Consider the following 18,967-nt stretch of genomic DNA (forward strand, 5'->3'; position numbering starts at 1 on the left):
CATAATGCAAATGCCTTTAACACATGACTAATCAACATTATAATACTAGCATTCATAGTGTTATTGTTACAACTTAAAAGATCACAGCTGACCTTGCTAGCTAGCTAACCCATTGCATTATTGCACATTACCGTCAGCCACACAGTTCATGCATAAAGCTCTCATCTATCAAGCTGATTATCTAAGAGCCGTGTGGTGCAGGAACAGATACTGAGAACAAAGTCAAGACATTATAAATTCTAGAGCACTTTTAAAATGTAGACTGTGACAAAGCAGCTAAACATAGATGAAGAATCGAGAATGAAATCAATTTTAGGAGAGTGGAGGTCAAATGCTGCTGTAGTTCTACTTAAATCAAAACCAATTAAGTTCAGTTTTATTCACTTCAGTTTAATACAAACATCATCATTAAAGCAGTTTCAGTTACATTCACTTCAGATGAATACAAATGGGTGAAGCTGTAGTGTGGATGATGGAGGGTTTGATGAGTATGAGCATCCATCATGGACGGTAGGCTTATTGACACTTCTGGTGGCACATCTGGAGGGCTTGATCGTGGATATGGTGCAGGTCCAAGTAGATCATCAGGCAGATGTTTAAACAGCCAACAGGATCAATGCAGAGATTCGTCTATACCTTTAATTAAATGACACAACATCTGATGCACAGAAGCCATTGCGCCTGTTAATATGCTTGGCGACTGGTGTCAGTGGATTGCGGCATTTGCCACTGGAGCTTGTGACGTGCGCTGATGCGTTGCGTCCTGTGTCACTGAGATTGTCGCAGTACATGTCGCTGTGTGGCTCCTCTAGTGGTGACTGACAGCTCCTGCTGCTGCTGCTGACGATGCTGACTGCTGACTGAGCATGAAGTAGGTTGTGTAACACACACACTTAACAACAGAACAATATTTCATTATTAATATTTAATATAATTTTAATATTGTATGACAACTATATTAGTCTAGCTAGAGATAATAAAATAATAATTATATATATCATTCAAATTATTATAAAATATCTAAATGATTAGCCCTCCTGTAAAATTGTAATTCTTTTAATAATATATTTATATAAATTTTATCTAAATATTTAAATAAACTTTATATTATATATTTATATGTACACGTGTTTTTAAGTTGAAGAATATTTTAAAAGCATATTAAACATAGTTTGAATAACTAATTTTCAATAATAAATGTCTTGGGAACACTTTACAATAAGGGAGTATGAGTTAATGTTAGTTACTGCATTAGGTAACATGAATTACCAGTGAACAACACATCAGTTATGCAACACTTAATCGTTGTTAATGTTAACTAAACATATATTAATCTGCTATTTAATACATGATGTAACACGAACTGATGCTGAGAAATGACTATTATTCAACACTACATATTATTTGTTAATGTTAACTTACTCGTCTTCTAATGCACCACTTTACATTCATTCTTTATAATTACATAACGTTTACCTACACATACATTAATGCATTTGATCATGGGTTAGATAACCTGACCTGACAATGAACAACCCATCTAATCAGCAATACTAAATCTCACATGTAAACTAAACACTAGAGTTAATTATTAATACATTATTGAACACACTAGTTAATGCATTAGTTATATAATGACCATATATAATTAATATAATAATAAACAATAAATAAGGGTGTCACACCAGATGACAACAAAACTATTTTTTAGTGGTTTCAAAAAAGTGAATTATGTGATAAAGTTCAATTATGACAATATTAATAATATTCATTTTTGTCATGTGTGACGGTGAAAATGCAAAGTGATGTCGACGTACATTGCAGTGTTCATTTGTACAACAATATTAGGCTTCTGTATTTTAAAATTAGTTTCATGTCCCTTTAAATGTATTAGGTCATTTATTTAGGATTTTGTATCACGTACAGCTACTCCAGTAATTCCTCACTTTACTTTTTCCAGTGGATAATTAACTAAATGAAAGCAACTAGTTATTCATGTTAAACTTTTGTGCTTTTTAAAAAGGCAAATAAAACTTATTGTCCAAATTATGGGATTTTTGTTTTTGCTTCAATCAAAATTATTTTCAAAAATGTTTTTTATAATTTTTGTGCATTCTCTAATCTTCAAACTACAACTTAGAAATGATCATTTTAATTTACAGAATTTTTATAATTCTAATATAATTTATATAAGTTTTTATAATTATCATTTCTATCTTTTTGCATTATATTTCATTTTTATAAGCAGTGTTGCTGACATTACCACAATTACATTACAGTATGTTTAGTGAACAACAAAATAATCAAGCACTTAAGTAAAATCTCTAACTTGGTGATTTTTAAGTAAACCAAACTACATATTTTACATTATTTTCAGATTTTTTCTTTAAACAAATTATCTTACGCTGTTTTAGCATTACAGTGCAGTAATAATAATAATATTTCTAAGCCCAGTATGTTGTATAAACAAACTCTGCAATGTAATAAATATTATTTTTGGCGGTTTTTATATTATTAATGAAATATTGTTCTGTTGTTAAGTGTGTGTGTTACACAACCTACTTCATGCTCAGTCAGCAGTCAGCATCGTCAGCAGCAGCAGCAGGAGCTGTCAGTCACCACTAGAGGAGCCACACAGCGACATGTACTGCGACAATCTCAGTGACACAGGACGCAACGCATCAGCGCACGTCACAAGCTCCAGTGGCACATGCCGCTATCCACTGACACCAGTCGCCAAGCATATTAACCGGCGCAATGGCTTCTGTGCGTCAGATGTTGTGTCATTTAATTAAAGGTATAGACGAATCTCTGCATTGATCCTATAGGCTGTCTAAACATCTGCCTGGTGACCTACTTGGACCTGCACCATATCCACGATCAAGCCCTGCAGATGTGCCACCAGAAGTGTCAATAATCCTACCAGAGTGTGCCAGTGGTTTCTGTCCATCAGGTGTCTATCTTTTTGCTGAACCACTTATGATCAATAACATCCTCCAAAGTGGGTCCATAGTCAACGAGGAAACCGAAGCACATTTTCAGAAGATCTCTGCATTCTGTAGAAATGGAGAGGACGGATTAGTACTGTATGTTTTCATGCTTAACATGAAAACATGAAAACTGTATGTGAAGTTAGACTTAATTTCACATTTTTACAGTCTTGACAACACTGTCCAATTATATCTGAACAGCACTTTGTTAAGTTATTGTCTCACCTTTGGATACACTGGGGTGAAATCTTGGATACTGAACCACAGAGCGAAGGGGCCAATATCCATTCACCATCCTTGCCAGGAGTCTTGCCACAGACGTAACATTTTCTTCGAGAGCAAAATGTACAGGCCTTATGCCACAAACTTTTACTAGACGAGAATGCTGGTAACATCTGCAGTAGATTTGGTCAAATCCTGTAAGCAACAGATTTGTGAGTTAGAACAGTAGAACAGCAATTTACTGTAAAATAATTAAGTGATCAAAACTATTTCATTACAAGTGGTCAGTGTAAAAGTAGGAGATCAATAAGCTGGGATATTAATAAGCAGCATTAAAAAACTAAAAACAATCAGTGCAAATTCTCCAGCATAACAGCCAGCATGAATTCTGAAATCTAGAACTGCCGGTGACCAGCAATACCAGCAATGAAAGAAAGGTTTCAGCAGGAGAGGTGAAGAGAAAAGCATCTTACCAGCGTGCGGTTTTAAGTGGCCCTGACAGTATTCACTGCAGCCAAAATCAATCAACTTGACTTGAAGGGTCTTTGGATTCACCAAGATGTTATCTTCATGGACTGCTCTATGGTGAATGCCATGCTCCATGCAGTTTTGTAATGCAATTAGGATCTGCAGAGTCAAGTGTCGCGCTACACTTTCAGTCAAGCGACCATTGTTTCTCCTGATGAATGCAGTCAAGGTCATACTCGGCTGCATGTACTCCAGGACATAAACATAATGTTCTCCCACATCAAAAAAGTCGTATAACTCTATGATGTGGGGACATATGGGAGACGTCTTCAGGTCAAGCATTATTCTGGCCTCCATAGTCACACGACAGGCATGTCCAGGCTAGAGAAAAATATTAGAAAAAGGTTAGAGCATGTGAACTGTATAATGTATCTGCACAATTATAACTGTATAATATAATGTGTTTAATATAGATTCAACACATATTCAGATATATTCATTGTGTTGTGTTTACTTACAATCCGATTTCCATAACACGTTGACTTATGAACGAATTTCAGGGCAACCTGCAAAAGAAACAAAATATTAAAACTTTTTCCCCAAAGCAATAAACAATGAATCATTATAAATGCAATAATACAATCACAAGACTCTTTTAATATATCTTTTTGGGGTCAACTTGAATGAGGTATCAGACCCTTTTTTTAACCAAAAGGAAAGGTCTAATTTCTTATGTATCTAGGAAATGTATTCTGTTAAACTGGAAATAGGAACTCCCTCCAACATTTAAATTATTTAAAAATATGATAAATGACACACTGCATTTGGAATTTCTAACATATAGTTTAAAAAAAAATGAGCGTACATAATATCATATTTGATTAATTTTTTAATCTAGTAACATAAACTGGATTTGTTGATTGATTTACATGTTTTTATATGTGTATACTCTGATTAATGCTGAATATTCTTTTTGTCAATTGTGCACTTGCAATTGTGCAATTGTGAACATGCGTCCATATGAACACCCCTTCCTTTACAAGAAGAAAAAATTAAGTAAACAACATGTGCAGCAAAAGTGACTTACCTTTTTTCCATCAGATTTGCGTGTTGCCACGTAGACAGTGCCATAGTTTCCCTTTCCTAGCTTCCTTCCAAGCTCATATTTGTCAAGAGGAGATCCTGAAAAACATACAAAAGGATTATGACAGTTTACCAGGATTGCTCATTTCTGTTTTTGTCTTACTGTGATAGTAGGAGAATATATTTCTGTTGAGGTTCAGCGTGCTATAAAACTGTGTTTGCTTACTGACAAACATATACATAAACTTTTCTACTTTTTGTCTTATTAGTGAAGTTAAATGAGCACTGAGACTATAAGCCCCTTTTCCTTGTCTTCCATGTGTTGAGAATAATGGGAATATTTCCATCACTGAAATGTAAGACTCTCCATTGTTGGTTTTTGTCTGTTTCTTCTGAGAGAAAATTCTCATTTAACATTAATTTGAATTCAGCAATTTATTATTTAAAAAGTGAATTAATTAAACTAAGAAGTAACTCGCTTTACATTTTTTCAAATAGTAACTCAAAATTTTTACTGAATACTTTACTCATTACTTAGAAAAGTAAGATTATTAGGTAACTCACGTTACTTGTAATGCGTTATCCCCAACACTACATATATATTATATAACACACGCACATATATTATGTCAAAACAAACTTTTATTTAGACGTGATTAACCGTGATTAACCTTTGCTCAGCACTATTGAAACACTGATCTAAAACACACGTGTCACATACATTCGGTGATCCGAGACTTGACATCCTTTCTAAATCTGCATTTGATTGACTGAAAATCCACACAATCGCACACAGCCTAGTGGGCAGTGCGGCAACATGTACTGTAACTACAGCACATTGCAGATGCTCTGAGTTCAAATCCTGGCTTGTGGACCTTCCTACTCTTTCTCTTAAACTTTGCATTTATTTACAAAGAGTTTATTCAGATGTCAGACCGAACACAATCCAATCACTTGATGAAATGAATGTTTTACACGACATATTATAAATCCTCAACTGCTTCTCTGTCAAAGTGGTTTCAGACCAACAGATTTCACTGTAGAGACACATTTGCTTTGACTGTTTCAGTGTTTCATGAATCCTCGCTCTGCCCACCACTATTCAAAACTATACAGAATTTACTGGAGATTTTTCAGGAGAAACATGATACCATGTTACAGAAATTACAGGAGAAATGTGAGGTCTTGTGATAGAAGACTGACCTGGGCCGGTGTCTCTTCTACAAAAATCTGGATCCTCGTCGTAGGAGGAATCATCATCTTCATCCTCTTCATCATCCAGAAAATGTTGCTCAGCATTTCCTTCTCTGCTTCCTTAAGTGGATTACAACGAACAAAGGTTTATTATTGTGAGATGAACAGGACCCATCATTTATAGCTTTAGCTTGTTTTTATTACACCATTCCAGCACCTCCATTCTTCAGCATAAACATTCCTTGAACCCCGTTCAACCCTGACTCCACCCACTTCCACTTACATGACTTAAACACACATTAAGCTACAGATATTATTTATTAGGGGTCTAAACCTTCACAGGTCTCATGGTTTGGTTACAATTATCATGTCACTGATTTGATCTAATTCCACATCATGATGAATTCCATACACACAGTTTTTAATATTCCTACACATGAACACAATTTTGTTATTTAATACAAAACTACAAAAACAAAAACATTCAGATATACGAACTGAACTTTTAATTGGATCAGCTCAAAGAAAACATGCTTCCTGAATATATCCAACAAAACTCAAATATGGCAAGGTTTATACCACCCTTTCAAACTGATTACAATTTCATTTGGTTTGACCATGTTTATTCCATTGAGGTGTTTATATGAAGCATTTATCATTCAAATTAAAATTTTAAACTAATTTAAAGGCTCCATGTAAACACACCTACATTGTTTTTATCAAAGTAAACTGACCTGAGCTGGTGCTGGGTTCATCACTTTCATCAGGGAACTGTGCTGGTTTATGGAGTTTTGCCGGCATCAAGTCCTCCTGATTTTCATCATCCAGAAAAGCTTTCTCGACTTTTCTTTCTCTGCCTCTGCCCCCTAAAGTGGATCAAAATATGGAAGAGTTAATTATAGATGATCACTTATTTTGGTAATCTGCATTCATTCATTACTACTCGGTATAGGGTGACCCTAAATAGTCAAAGCTTCACAACTACCAATCTCTCAGTCAAATATTTGCAGAGGTAAATTATGAAACAAGGATCAGGCCATTTTGGCTATATGGGTGTTCCTCAATACCTGATTTCACATCGAACTGGTTTTCTCTCCTTAAGTTAATATCTATAGTCTGTTGTTTTACCAATTTTTACCAGATTAATTATTTTTTTGCGTGCTAGTTTTGCACTCCATATGTGATTAGTTTTTTATTCATTTATTTTATTATTATTATCAGACTCCCGCCAATCCCCATTCCCACAAACACCAGCCCTCCTCAACCCCGACAGGAAAACAAATACTATGGAATTCAATAAAGAAAGGTTTCCAGCTTTCTTCAAAATATCTTTTTTGGTTGACAAAAAAAAAGGAAATCATAAAGGCTTGGAACAAGTAAAGTGTGAGTAAATGATGACAGAATTTTAATTTTTGGTGAAGTATATCTCTTTAACGACGCTGTAGAAAAGTGTGTTCTTGTGTTAGTAAACTGACCTGAGCTGGTGCTGGGTTCTTCACTGTCATCAGGGAACTGTGTTGGTTCACAACGTTTTGCCGGCATCAAGTCCTCCTGATCATCCTGAAAAGTCACCTTGAGTTTTCTTTTTCTGCCTCCTAAAGTGGATTAGATACAATAATTTTTGGATTAGATGCACTCTTTCTGAATCGCAATCAGTAACGACAGTCATGTGATATTGCTCAACTTAACAAAATGTATTTTGAGGACCAAATTTATTATAGTAGAATTGGAGAAATGAAGGGTCTTGTCATGGTAAACTGACCTGAGCTGGTGCTGGGTTCTTCACTGTCATCAGGGAACTGTGCTGGTTTATGGCGTTTTGCCGGCATCAAGTCCTCCTGATCTTCATCATCCTGAAAAGCTTTCTTAGCATTTCTTTTTCTGTCTCTGCATCCTAAAGTGGATGAAAATATGGAAGGGTTAGTTATAGATGATCACTTATTTTGGTAATCTGCATTCATTCATTACTACTCGGTATAGGGTGACCCCGATTAGTCAAAGCTTTGCAACTACCAATCTCTCAGCTAAATATTTGCAGAGGAAAATTATGAAACGAGGATCAGGCCAATTTGGCTATATGAGGGTTCCTCAATGTCTGATTTCACATCGAACCACTGGTTTTCTCCCCTTAAGTTGATATATAGCCTGTTTCACCAACTTCTACCAGATTTATGTTTTTCTGCGTGTCATGTTTTACTCACAATTTACTCCTCCTCAAGTGGTTCCAAACCTTTATGAGATTACTTTTTTCTGGTAAACTCAAAAGAATATATTTTAAAGAAAGCTGAAACCCTCTAATCATTGACTTCCATAGCAGGAAAACAGATGCTATGCAATGCAATGAAGACAGGTTTCCAGCTTTCTTCAAAATATCATCTATTTTGGTTGACAAAAAAAAAAAATAAAATAAAAAAGGCTTGGAACAAGTAAAGTGTGAGTAAATGATGACAGAACTTTCATTTTTGGTGAAGTATATCTCTTTAACGAAGCTGTAGAAAAGTGTGTTCTTGTGTTAGTAAACTGACCTGAGCTGGTGCTGGGTTCTTCATTGTCATCAGGGAACTGTGATGGTTTACGGCGTTTTGCCGGCATCAAGTCCTCCTGATCATCCTGAAAAGTTACCTTGAGTTTTCTTTTTCTGCCTCCTAAAGTGGATTAGATACAATATTTTTTTTTCATAAAATTTTCATGACATAAATAGAATTTATAATCTTTATTGTATTAAGATTTTCTTAAAAAAAATTAACAAGTGATTATATCTGAGACAGTTTCTTCAGACAAAATAATTTTTTAGACACTGTGGTTTCTTCTAGGTATTTTACACATTTGTGTCATTGAACGGTCGCATAAACCCAATTTAACACTTTAAATTGGTTTTTAGTGGGGCTTTTCTGATCCTACTGTCCTGCTGAACAAAATAAATTTACCACAGAACAAATAAACTGAGCAAAATATGACAGGATCACCACAGCACTTTTTGTAGTGGAGTATCACAACAATTTAGAGTTATGCATGTGATTTTTCTGTTGTTTTCATGTGCCAATATTAACTCATTACACTCAAAAAAGTAAACAAGCCACTTGTTGGATTTGCAAAACAGAAACGTGTCTTATGGAAAAGAATTTAATGAGTTTAGTTCTGTTAAATGATTTATTCTAGTTGTTTGAAACTAAATGAAGAAATAATCAAATGAATTAGATAAGAGCTTGTTTATTCAAAGAGATTTAAGCTCTTCATATAAATGACTCTCTTTTGTAAGTTACTGTGTGCCTCCATCACAGTAGGTGGCAGTGTGCACTCATAAACTGAAACGCATATTCACCAATAAAACTGCATAAGAAGTCACTGCACATGTTGAGCTTAACAGACTGATCTTTTGGAACTCTGCTGTTCTGGTGTTCCACATAAATCTGGACAACTTTTTCTTGGCACAAGTAACTTGGAGACAAAAACAAAAATGCACTTGCAGTTCCTTTTGCGTGTTGAAAATTGAATTTTTTGCACTGTTCTCTTCAAACAAGCTACTGGGGCACAAACACTGGTGCATGAGCTTGAACAAAACTGATGTAGTGATTGAATGAAGAACATTTGTTGTTGGACAGAAGCTCTCCTAGACAGCGGTTATGGTTCCTTTAAATAGAGTGCGAGAGCAAGTAAGCTCGGCATAATTAGTGAAGATGCAGTGTTTTGAATGGACTGATATTGCAAAAGTGTTGTAGCTGACTCTAGCTGTCTCAATGATTTTCTAGTAGTGGAACAATCATTGATGCTCAATAAATCATTTTATTGTAATTGGCATTTTATTAAACACCATTGTTTTCTTCTGTGTTACTATTTTACAGCTTTAAAAAAAAGTTGTTTACCAATGTTCTTGTTATAATTTTGTTTATTTGTGTTAATGTAAAAATGTTACTTTTTTTCACGACATTGTTTAACTTAACTACCAAAAAGATACTTTGAGACAATATTGTGAGAATGTGAGACAAGATAGCTTTATTGGTAATTTGCTGAAATCACAGCGATTTCAAGCTGCAAAGTTATTTGAAGTATTAATTATTTTGTTACAGCTAAAAAATATCACAGATGTTTGCTTAATCTTACAAATGCATGTAGTTTTTTGTTACAGTTATTATTTAGTTTGTTTTGTCAAGCCAATGTTTGACAATTCAAAAGGGTATATAACAAACTTATTTTTAAAAATTAAGATTAAAAATGGCAAATGTTTATTGTTTAATGTTTATTGTTTAATGTTTATATTTCTGGTCGTCAAGCCAAGATTTGTTGGTAAGACAAAATTTAAGTCTTGGTTTCTTGGTTATCAGGTATCTTTCACAATGGTTTTCTCAAGGTTTTCTTAGCTAAATGTTTTACACATTGTAACTTAATGGAGTCCTCAAAGTGAAGAAAAACAGTTTAAACTTTTTGTTAATGTCTAATTAAAAAAATAAAAGTGTTAAATTGTTTGCATGTTTTGATGTACTTTTGGAGACTTCTGAACTTCAATGCTGCCAACTGAGACAAATCTAATTAAAGCAACAAAATAGATTTTATTAACCACACATTAACAAGAACTTGTTGATGCAACAAGTACGAGTCTTCTTGAGTCAAAGCGCTTTACTGATATTGAGTATATATGAATAAATTCAATCAGATAAACACCACACAAACATTTTAATGCAATAAGCTGCAAAGACATTACATAAACCTAATAAAACCATGTTGAATTTACAAGTTTATATTGTGTTCATATAACACATTCAGAGCAGTTCAAGTTTGCTTCATTTGTTTAGATGCACAATGGGTGCTACGATTAAATCATGTTGATTCGATAAATATTTTTTTTGAATGTACAAGAATATTACATACAATACCTTACACAAAACAACACAGTACTACACAATTACCACTCCAGTTATTTTGGTTATGCTGTTTTATCATATGGAATACCACAGGATATTTTTGTGAGAGATGGCTTTGAATTATTACCTATGACACTCTTTCTGAACCACAAACAGTAACGACAGTCATGTAATACTGCTCAACTTTACAATCTGTATTTTAAGGACCAAATTTATTATAGTAGAATTGAAAAAATAAAGGATCTGACCTGAAAACTGACCTGAGCTGGTGCTGGGTTCTTCACTGTCATCAGGGAACTGTGCTGGTTTATGGAGTTTTGCCGGCATCAAGTCCTCCTGATTTTCATCATCCTGAAAAGCTTTCTTGGCTTTTCTTTTTCTGTCTCTGCATCCTAAAGTGGATGAAAATATGGAAGGGTTAGTTATAGATGATCACTTATTTTGGTAATCTGTATTCATTCATTATTACTCGGTATAGGGTGACCCTAAATAGTCAAGGCTTCGCAACTACCAATCTCTCAGCTAAATATTTGCAGAGGTAAATTATGAAACAAGGATCAGGCCATTTTGGCTATATGGGGGTTCCTCAGTGTCTGATTTTACATGGAACCACTGGTTTTCTCCCCTTAAGCTGGTATATAGCCTGTTGTTATATCAACTTTTACCAGATTTATGCTTTTCCTCCATATGAGATTTGTATTATTATTAGACTCCCACCAATCTCCGTTCCCACAAACACCAGCCACCTCAACCCCGGCCACAAACCACATGAACTGACTATCAGTCGAATACAGATAAGATTTGTAAATGTAGATTTGACTATGTACATTCTGATTCAGGGACACTCCTATTACTTGTAATTTAATTGACTATTTTCACTTGATTTGATTCTTGGTTAACTGATTCAAAACACTTCACTCCCAACTTTGCAATGTAGAATTTTAAGCACGAAACTAAAGGCATAGTAGACCCAAAAAGTTAATTCTACTCACAATTTACTCCTCCTCAAGTGGTTTCGAACTTTTATGAGATTATTATTATTAATCTCAAAATAATATATTTTGAAGAAAGCTGAAACCCTCTAATCATTTACTTCCATAGCAGGAAAACAAATACTATGGAATTCAATGAAGACAGGTTTCCAGCTTTCTTCAAAATATCATCTTTTTTGGTTGACAGAATAAAATAAAATCATAAAGGCTTAGAACAAGTAAAGTGTGAGTAAATGATGACAGAACTTTCATTTTTGGTGAAGTATATCTCTTTAACGAAGCTGTAGAAAAATGTGTTCTTGTGTTAGTAAACTGACCTGAGCTGGTGCTGGGTTCTTCATTGTCATCAGGGAACTGTGATGGTTCACAACGTTTTGCCGGCATCAAGTCCTCCTGATCATCCTGAAAAGTCACCTTGAGTTTTCTTTTTCTGCCTCCTAAAGTGGATTAGATACAATAATTTTTTTTTCATAAAATTTTCTTAACATAAATAGATTTTATAATCTTTATTGTATTAAGATTTTCTTTAAAAACAATTAACAAGTGATTATATCTGAGACAGAGTTTCTTCAGACAAAATAATTTTTTAGACACTGTGGTTGCTTCTAGGTATTTTACACATTTGTGTCATTGAACGGTCGCAAAAACCCAATTTAAACTTTAACTTGGGCTTCAGTGGGGCTTTACTGATCCTACTGTCCTGCTGAACAAAATACATTTACCACAGAACAAATAAACTGAGCAAAATATGACAGGATCACCACAGCACTTTCTGTAGTGGAGTATCACAACAATTTAGAGCTATGCATGTGATTTTTCTGTTGTTTTCATGAGGCAATATTAACTCATTACACTCAAAAAAGTAAACAAGCCACTTGTTGGATTTGCAAATCAGAAACGTGTCTTATGGAAAAGAATAGAATGAGTTTAGTTCTGTTAAATGATTTATTCTAGTTGTTTGAAACTAAATGAAGAAATAATCAAATGAACTAGATAAGAGCTCATTCATTCATTCATTTTCTTGTCAGCTTAGTCCCTTTATTATTCCAGGGTCGCCACTGCGGAATGAACCGCCTACTTATCCAGCAAGTTTTTACACAGCGGATGCCCTTCCAGCTGCAACCCATCTCTGGGAAACATCCACACACACATTTTCATACACTACAGACAATTTAGCCTACCCAATTCACCTGTACCGCATGTCTTTGGACTGTGTGGGAAACCAAAGCACCCGGAGGAAACCCACGCAAAGGCAGGGAGAACATGCAAACCCCACACAGAAACACCAACTGAGCCAAGGTTCAAACCAGCGACCCAGCAACCTTCTTGCACTGCCTAGCCTAGATAAGAGCTTGTTGATTCATTATATTAAAGCTTTTTCTGTTGTTTTCATGTGGCAATATCAACTCATTACCACAAGATTCCAGGAATATTACATACAGTACAACAAAACCCTGTGGTAAAACCTGCAAAAATGTGAATTTAATACCACATTAACCTAGACATTATTACAGTACACAAAGTATTGTTGTAAAAATTACTAACATATTAAAGCAATACTATTATTCACTGCAAGAACATTACAGAAATATTACATGCAACAATACCTTACACAAGAACAGCACAGTACTACACAATTACCACTCCAGATTTTTTGTTTTTCTGTTTTATCATATGGAATACCACAGGATATTTTTGTGAGAGATGGCTTTAAATTATGACCCATGGCACTCTTTCTGAATCACAATAATTAACAACAGTCATGTGATATTGCTCAACTTAACAAACTGTATTTTAAGGACCAAATTGATCATAGTAGAATTGGAGAAATGAAGGGTCTTGTCATGGTAAACTGACCTGAGCTGGTGCTGGGTTCATCACTGTCATCAGGGAACTGTGCTGGTTTATGGCGTTTTGCCAGCATCAAGTCCTCCTGATTTTCATCATTCTGGAAAGCTTCATCGACTTTTCTTTTTCTGTCTCTGCTTCCTAAAGTGGATGAAAATATGGAAGGGTTAGTTATAGATGGTCACTTATTTTGGTAATCTGTATTCATTCATTACTACTCGGTATAGGGTGACCCTTAATAGTCAAGGCTTCGCAACTACCAATCTCTCAGCTGAGTATTTGCAGAGGTAAATTATGAAACAAGGGTCAGGCCATTTTGGCTATATGGGGGTTCCCCAGTGTCTGATTTTACATGGAACCACTGGTTTTCTCCCCTTAAGCTGGTATATAGCCTGCCGTTATATCAACTTTTACCAGATTTATGCTTTTCCTCCATATTTGATTTGTATTATTATTAGACTCCCACCAATCTCCGTTCCCACAAACACCAGCCACCTCAACCCCGGCCACAAACCACATGAACTGACTATCAGTCGAATACAGATAAGATTTGTAAATGTAGATTTGACTATGTACATTCTGATTAAGGGACACTCCTATTACTTGTAATTTAATTGACTATTTTCACTTGATTTGTTTCTTGGTTAACTGATTCAAAACACTTCACTCCCAACTTTACAATGTAGAATTTTAAACACGAAAATAAAGGCATAGTTGACCCAAAAAGTTAATTCTACTCACAATCTACTCCTCCTCAAGTGGTTTCGAACTTTTATGAGATTATTATTATTAAACTCAAAAGAATATATTTTGAAGAAAGCTGAAACCCTCTAATCATGGACTTCCATAGCAGAAAAACAGATACTATGGAATTCAATGAAGACAGGTTTCCAGCTTTCTTCAAAATATCATCTTTTTTGGTTGACAGAATAAAATAAAATCATAAAGGCTTAGAACAAGTAAAGTGTGAGTAAATGATGACAGAACTTTCATTTTTGGTGAAGTATATCTCTTTAACGAAGCTGTAGAAAAGTGTGTTCTTGTGTTAGTAAACTGACCTGAGCTGGTGCTGGGTTCTTCATTGTCATCAGGGAACTGTGATGGTTCACAACGTTTTGCCGGCATCAAGTCCTCCTGATCATCCTGAAAAGTTACCTTGAGTTTTCTTTTTCTGCCTCCTAAAGTGGATTAGATACAATTTTTTTTTTCATAAAATTTTCATGACATAAATAGATTTTATAATCTTTATTGTATTAAGATTTTCTTAAAAAAATTAACAAGTGATTATATCTGAGACAGAGTTTCTACAGACAAAATAATTTTTTAGACACTGTGGTTGCTTCTAGGTATTTTACACATTTGTGTCATTGAACGGTCGCAAAAACCCAATTTAAACTTTAACTTGGGCTTCAGTGGGGCTTTACTGATCCTACTGTCCTGCTGAACAAAATAAATTTACCACAGAACAAATAAACTGAGCAAAATATGACAGGATCACCACAGCACTTTCTGTATTGGAGTATCACAACAATTTAGAGTTATGCATGTGATTTTTCTGTTGTTTTCATGTGCCAATATTAACTCATTACCACAAGATTCCAGGAATCTTACAAACAGTACAACAAAACCCTGTGGTAAAACCAACAAAAATGTGATTTTAATACCACATTAACCTGGACATTATTACAATACACAAAGTATTGTTGTAAATATTACAAAAATATAAAAGCAATACTATTAATTACTGCAAGAACATTACAGAAATATTACATGCAACAATACCTTACACAAGATCAACACAGTACTACACAATTACTTCTCCAGTTTTTTGTTCTTCTGTCTTATCATATGGAATACCACAGGATATTTTTGTGAGAGATGACTTTAAATTATTACCCATGGCACTCGTTCTGAATCACAATCAGCAACGACAGTCATGTGATATTGCTCAACTTAACAAACTGTATTTTAAGGACCAAATTTATTATAGTAGGATTGGAGAAATGAAGGGTCTTGTCATGGTAAACTGACCTGAGCTGGTGCTGGGTTCATCACTGTCATCAGGGAACTGTGCTGGTTTATGGCGTTTTGCCGGCATCAAGTCCTCCTGATTTTCATCATTCTGGAAAGCTTCCTCGACTTTTCTTTTTCTGTCTCTGCTTCCTAAATTGGATTAAATACAATAAACCTTTTATTCAATTTTCATAGCATAAATAGGTTTTATATTGTTTATGGTATTAAAATTTTCCTAAAAAACAATGACAAGTGATTATAATCTGTGACAGAGTTTCAAACAAAAGTTTTTTAACACACTGGTTGTTTCTATGCGTTTTACACATTTGTGTCATTGAATGGTCTCATAAACCCAATTTGACACTCCTATCCATGTTATATCCCTTACAAAAATGGGCTTTACTGATCCTACTGTCCTGCTGAACAAAATAAATTTACCACAGAACAAATAAGCTGGGAAAAATCTGACACTATCACCAAAGCACTTTCTATAGTGGAGTATCACAACAATTTACAGTTATGCATGTGATTTTTCTGTTGTTTTCATGAGGCAATATATCAACTCATTGCCACAAGAATACAACAGGAATATTACATACAATACAAAAAGTCCTGTTGTAAATTCTACAAAAATGTGAAATACCACATTTTACCTGGATAAAATATTACAGTATACAAAATACTGTGGTAAATATTAGAGATATATGAAAGTTATACAGTTCATTATAGGAATATTACATACAACAAAACTACACGACAAAAACAACACAGTACTACAAAATTACTTCAGGTTTTGTGTATTTTTTGTAGAACTGTATTTTAAGGATGACATTTTTTAAATTAAAACTGGAGAAATGAAGAGTCTTGTCATAGTAAACTCACCTGAGCTGGTGTTTTCTGCTTCAGGGCGGGAACAATTGCTTGTTTCCCCCTTAAAAAAAACTATCATCTTCCAAATGTACTCCATTTATGTTAGTTTTAACAACAAGTAAATATGGAAATTCAAAATAGCAAAGCTGATAAATCTCGATAATTCTCGCACTGAGCTTCTTTCACAAACTCGATCTGACAGCTGTAAAAATACTTTTTGTGCTTGAACTAATTGGAAGATTACTACTGAAAACTGTGTGTGTGTGTGCGCCTGTGAACCCCGCGTTCTGTAACGTCATTATTAGAACGCGGGTTCCCAAGGTGATCCAAGATGGTTGTGATGTAGGTAATCGTCATTATTTTTCAGGGTTTCAAAGGTGAAGTGTTATGTTAACCCACTGCTTAATACCAGAGATTCATTCATTCATTTTCTTTTCGGCTTAGTCCCTTTATTAATCCGGTGTCGACAAAGTGGAATGAACCGCCAATACCGGTGATGACATTATACAAATTAAGGTGGACGTTAAGTCTTTTGACATATTTGCAGCAGGGGTAAAATACCTGCCAAAGCTAAAACCGCATGCCTCTCGGCCGTTTGCGCCTGCCACGGCTAACGTAAATGCGGCCGCCTATGGCAAGCCTTTTTAGCATTTAAACCTTTGTTCTGACTATCCATAAATAATATATCATAAAATATCTCTAATTATATTTTGACGAGTGCTAATTATAATTCGATAAGAAAATAATAAATATAATTCGACAAGATACAGTAGCGCTTATATTTGTGAATTTATAATTTTACAGCGTAAAAACTCCAGTATAAAAGGAAGCTGAATATTTTATGGTACAAAAAGAGCTGTATTATCAATAAATGAATCTCCTTTATCACAAGTAGTGCTGGAATCCTCTTTGTTCTTACAGTTTTGTTTGTTACCATGTACGTTGTGAAAGTGTTAGAGTTGCTCCAGATCTTACCCCTTGAAGAGAGTTGACAGTAAACAATAGCAAACAATAATGTACAGCAGTAGCCCATCTATATAAAAGTGAATAAAAACGTTAATAAAAAAGAATGAATTACACATTATTAAAATAGTACAAATTCTATACAATATTATAGAATAAAATAATACATTATATTTTAAAAGATTAATAATAGCAATACAATATAAAATAGTATGTGCTTACCAATAATCATAGTATGAATAATACTATATTAGTATTCATAACTATAATAGTTTTTCATACTATTATATTAAAATAGTAGTGGAATTACAACAAATTAAAATGATATAGGCAGATACAAAATATAGTGTGTAGCAGGTAAAACAGTGTGTAGCAGGATTGCATAAAACCTAAAACCTCAGTTATTCAGACACGTGACATGATTCTAAACCAATATACAACATTTAAAGGAGTTCTTCAAGTTTTGTCATTGTACCACTAGATGGCAGCAAAAGAGCACTTACTACAGACAGTCTATGGGTAAAACACTGTTATTGCATTTCAAATCAAACTTAGTCCAATCTTACCATTCAAGTTATTTTCAATCCACTTATGAAATTATAATAATTACACTGAAAGCTGATTATTCTGTATACATTACAGTCATTGGTGTATTTAGACCAGTTAAACAGTCATTGGCTGCTGAAGCTCATGTGGTTTCATTTCTCACTTATAACTAACATGATATTCAATGAGTGCACAAGCAGGTGAGGGTGATTTTGATTTAACAGTCTTTCCTCTAGGATTTTTTCCAGCTGTGGCGGCGGGCCTTTTTTTTTACACAGATTTACTAACTAGCTGTGGCGTTATTTCAAATGACAAATGTAGTGTATTAGAAGTCGAGATTGCATTTATGTAATAGCCTACGAGCATGCGGATCTCTTTGCTTGCGCGCCAATTTCCTCTGCTCGTGCACAAAACTTCTTGGACGCCTCCTAAAATAGCCGCTTCAAGAGCATGCAGATCTTCATGTGCGCTCTCAAATAAATGCTGCTGAAGTGCGATTAAGTGCGTTTATGGAACGAGTATGTCTCCAACATTTATTACATTTGCTAGGAATATTCATGAATGCATTGTGAAGTAAAGTTAACGGCTATACGTTGTGTTTGCTGGCCTCACGCATCACCAGGCACGTGCACACATAGGGCTCAACCTGTGCAGTGCACATGCCCTTTTTAGTCTTGGATAGAAAGTGCCCTTCCAAAATGATCAAAAGTGCCCCCGCGACACATCCCCGCTCCCACCCTTCATTTGGCGCGCGACAACACCGCTCTTGAGTACGCGCGTGAAAACACCGTGATCAGATCGCGCGAGCGATGACAACAAATGACGCACAGCACTACGGTTAAAGAAAAGTTTGCGCTGTTATAAGTCGCTTAGCCTTTAATCTGTTTTGGTGGGATTATTACCCGCTATTAAAAAATAT

At 34.8% G+C, this 18,967-nt stretch overlaps 1 protein-coding gene across 12 annotated transcripts; it reads right to left on the reverse strand.

Moving 5' to 3' along the window:
- Window positions 1-369: 369 nt before the first annotated feature.
- On the reverse strand, window positions 370-16,839 carry LOC137495534 (uncharacterized). Of its 12 annotated transcripts, none has more exons than XR_012406224.1 (17): window positions 16,552-16,839; window positions 15,688-15,819; window positions 14,715-14,834; window positions 13,666-13,797; window positions 12,126-12,245; window positions 11,065-11,208; window positions 8,483-8,602; window positions 7,720-7,851; window positions 7,433-7,552; window positions 6,692-6,823; window positions 5,967-6,077; window positions 4,768-4,862; window positions 4,199-4,246; window positions 3,686-4,061; window positions 3,216-3,407; window positions 2,757-3,056; window positions 370-700 (listed from the first exon to the last, which is right to left on the reverse strand). XR_012406224.1 is itself a non-coding variant. In XM_073951304.1 (16 exons), the coding sequence occupies exons 1-16, from the start codon at window positions 16,634-16,636 to the stop codon at window positions 2,950-2,952; spliced, it is 2,166 nt and encodes a 721-aa protein (XP_073807405.1). In that variant the 5' UTR covers window positions 16,637-16,839; the 3' UTR covers window positions 2,066-2,949. The 12 variants fall into 12 exon arrangements, 6 of the variants coding, with proteins under 6 accessions (XP_073807405.1, XP_073807406.1, XP_073807407.1 ...); XR_012406222.1 differs by having other exon boundaries at window positions 370-681; window positions 2,731-3,056; XR_012406223.1 differs by having other exon boundaries at window positions 370-763; window positions 2,691-3,056.
- Window positions 16,840-18,967: the final 2,128 nt, after the last annotated feature.

The sequence above is a fragment of the Danio rerio genome, chromosome 5 (assembly GCF_049306965.1).
Source record: "Danio rerio strain Tuebingen ecotype United States chromosome 5, GRCz12tu, whole genome shotgun sequence".
NCBI lineage: Eukaryota > Metazoa > Chordata > Actinopteri > Cypriniformes > Danionidae > Danio > Danio rerio.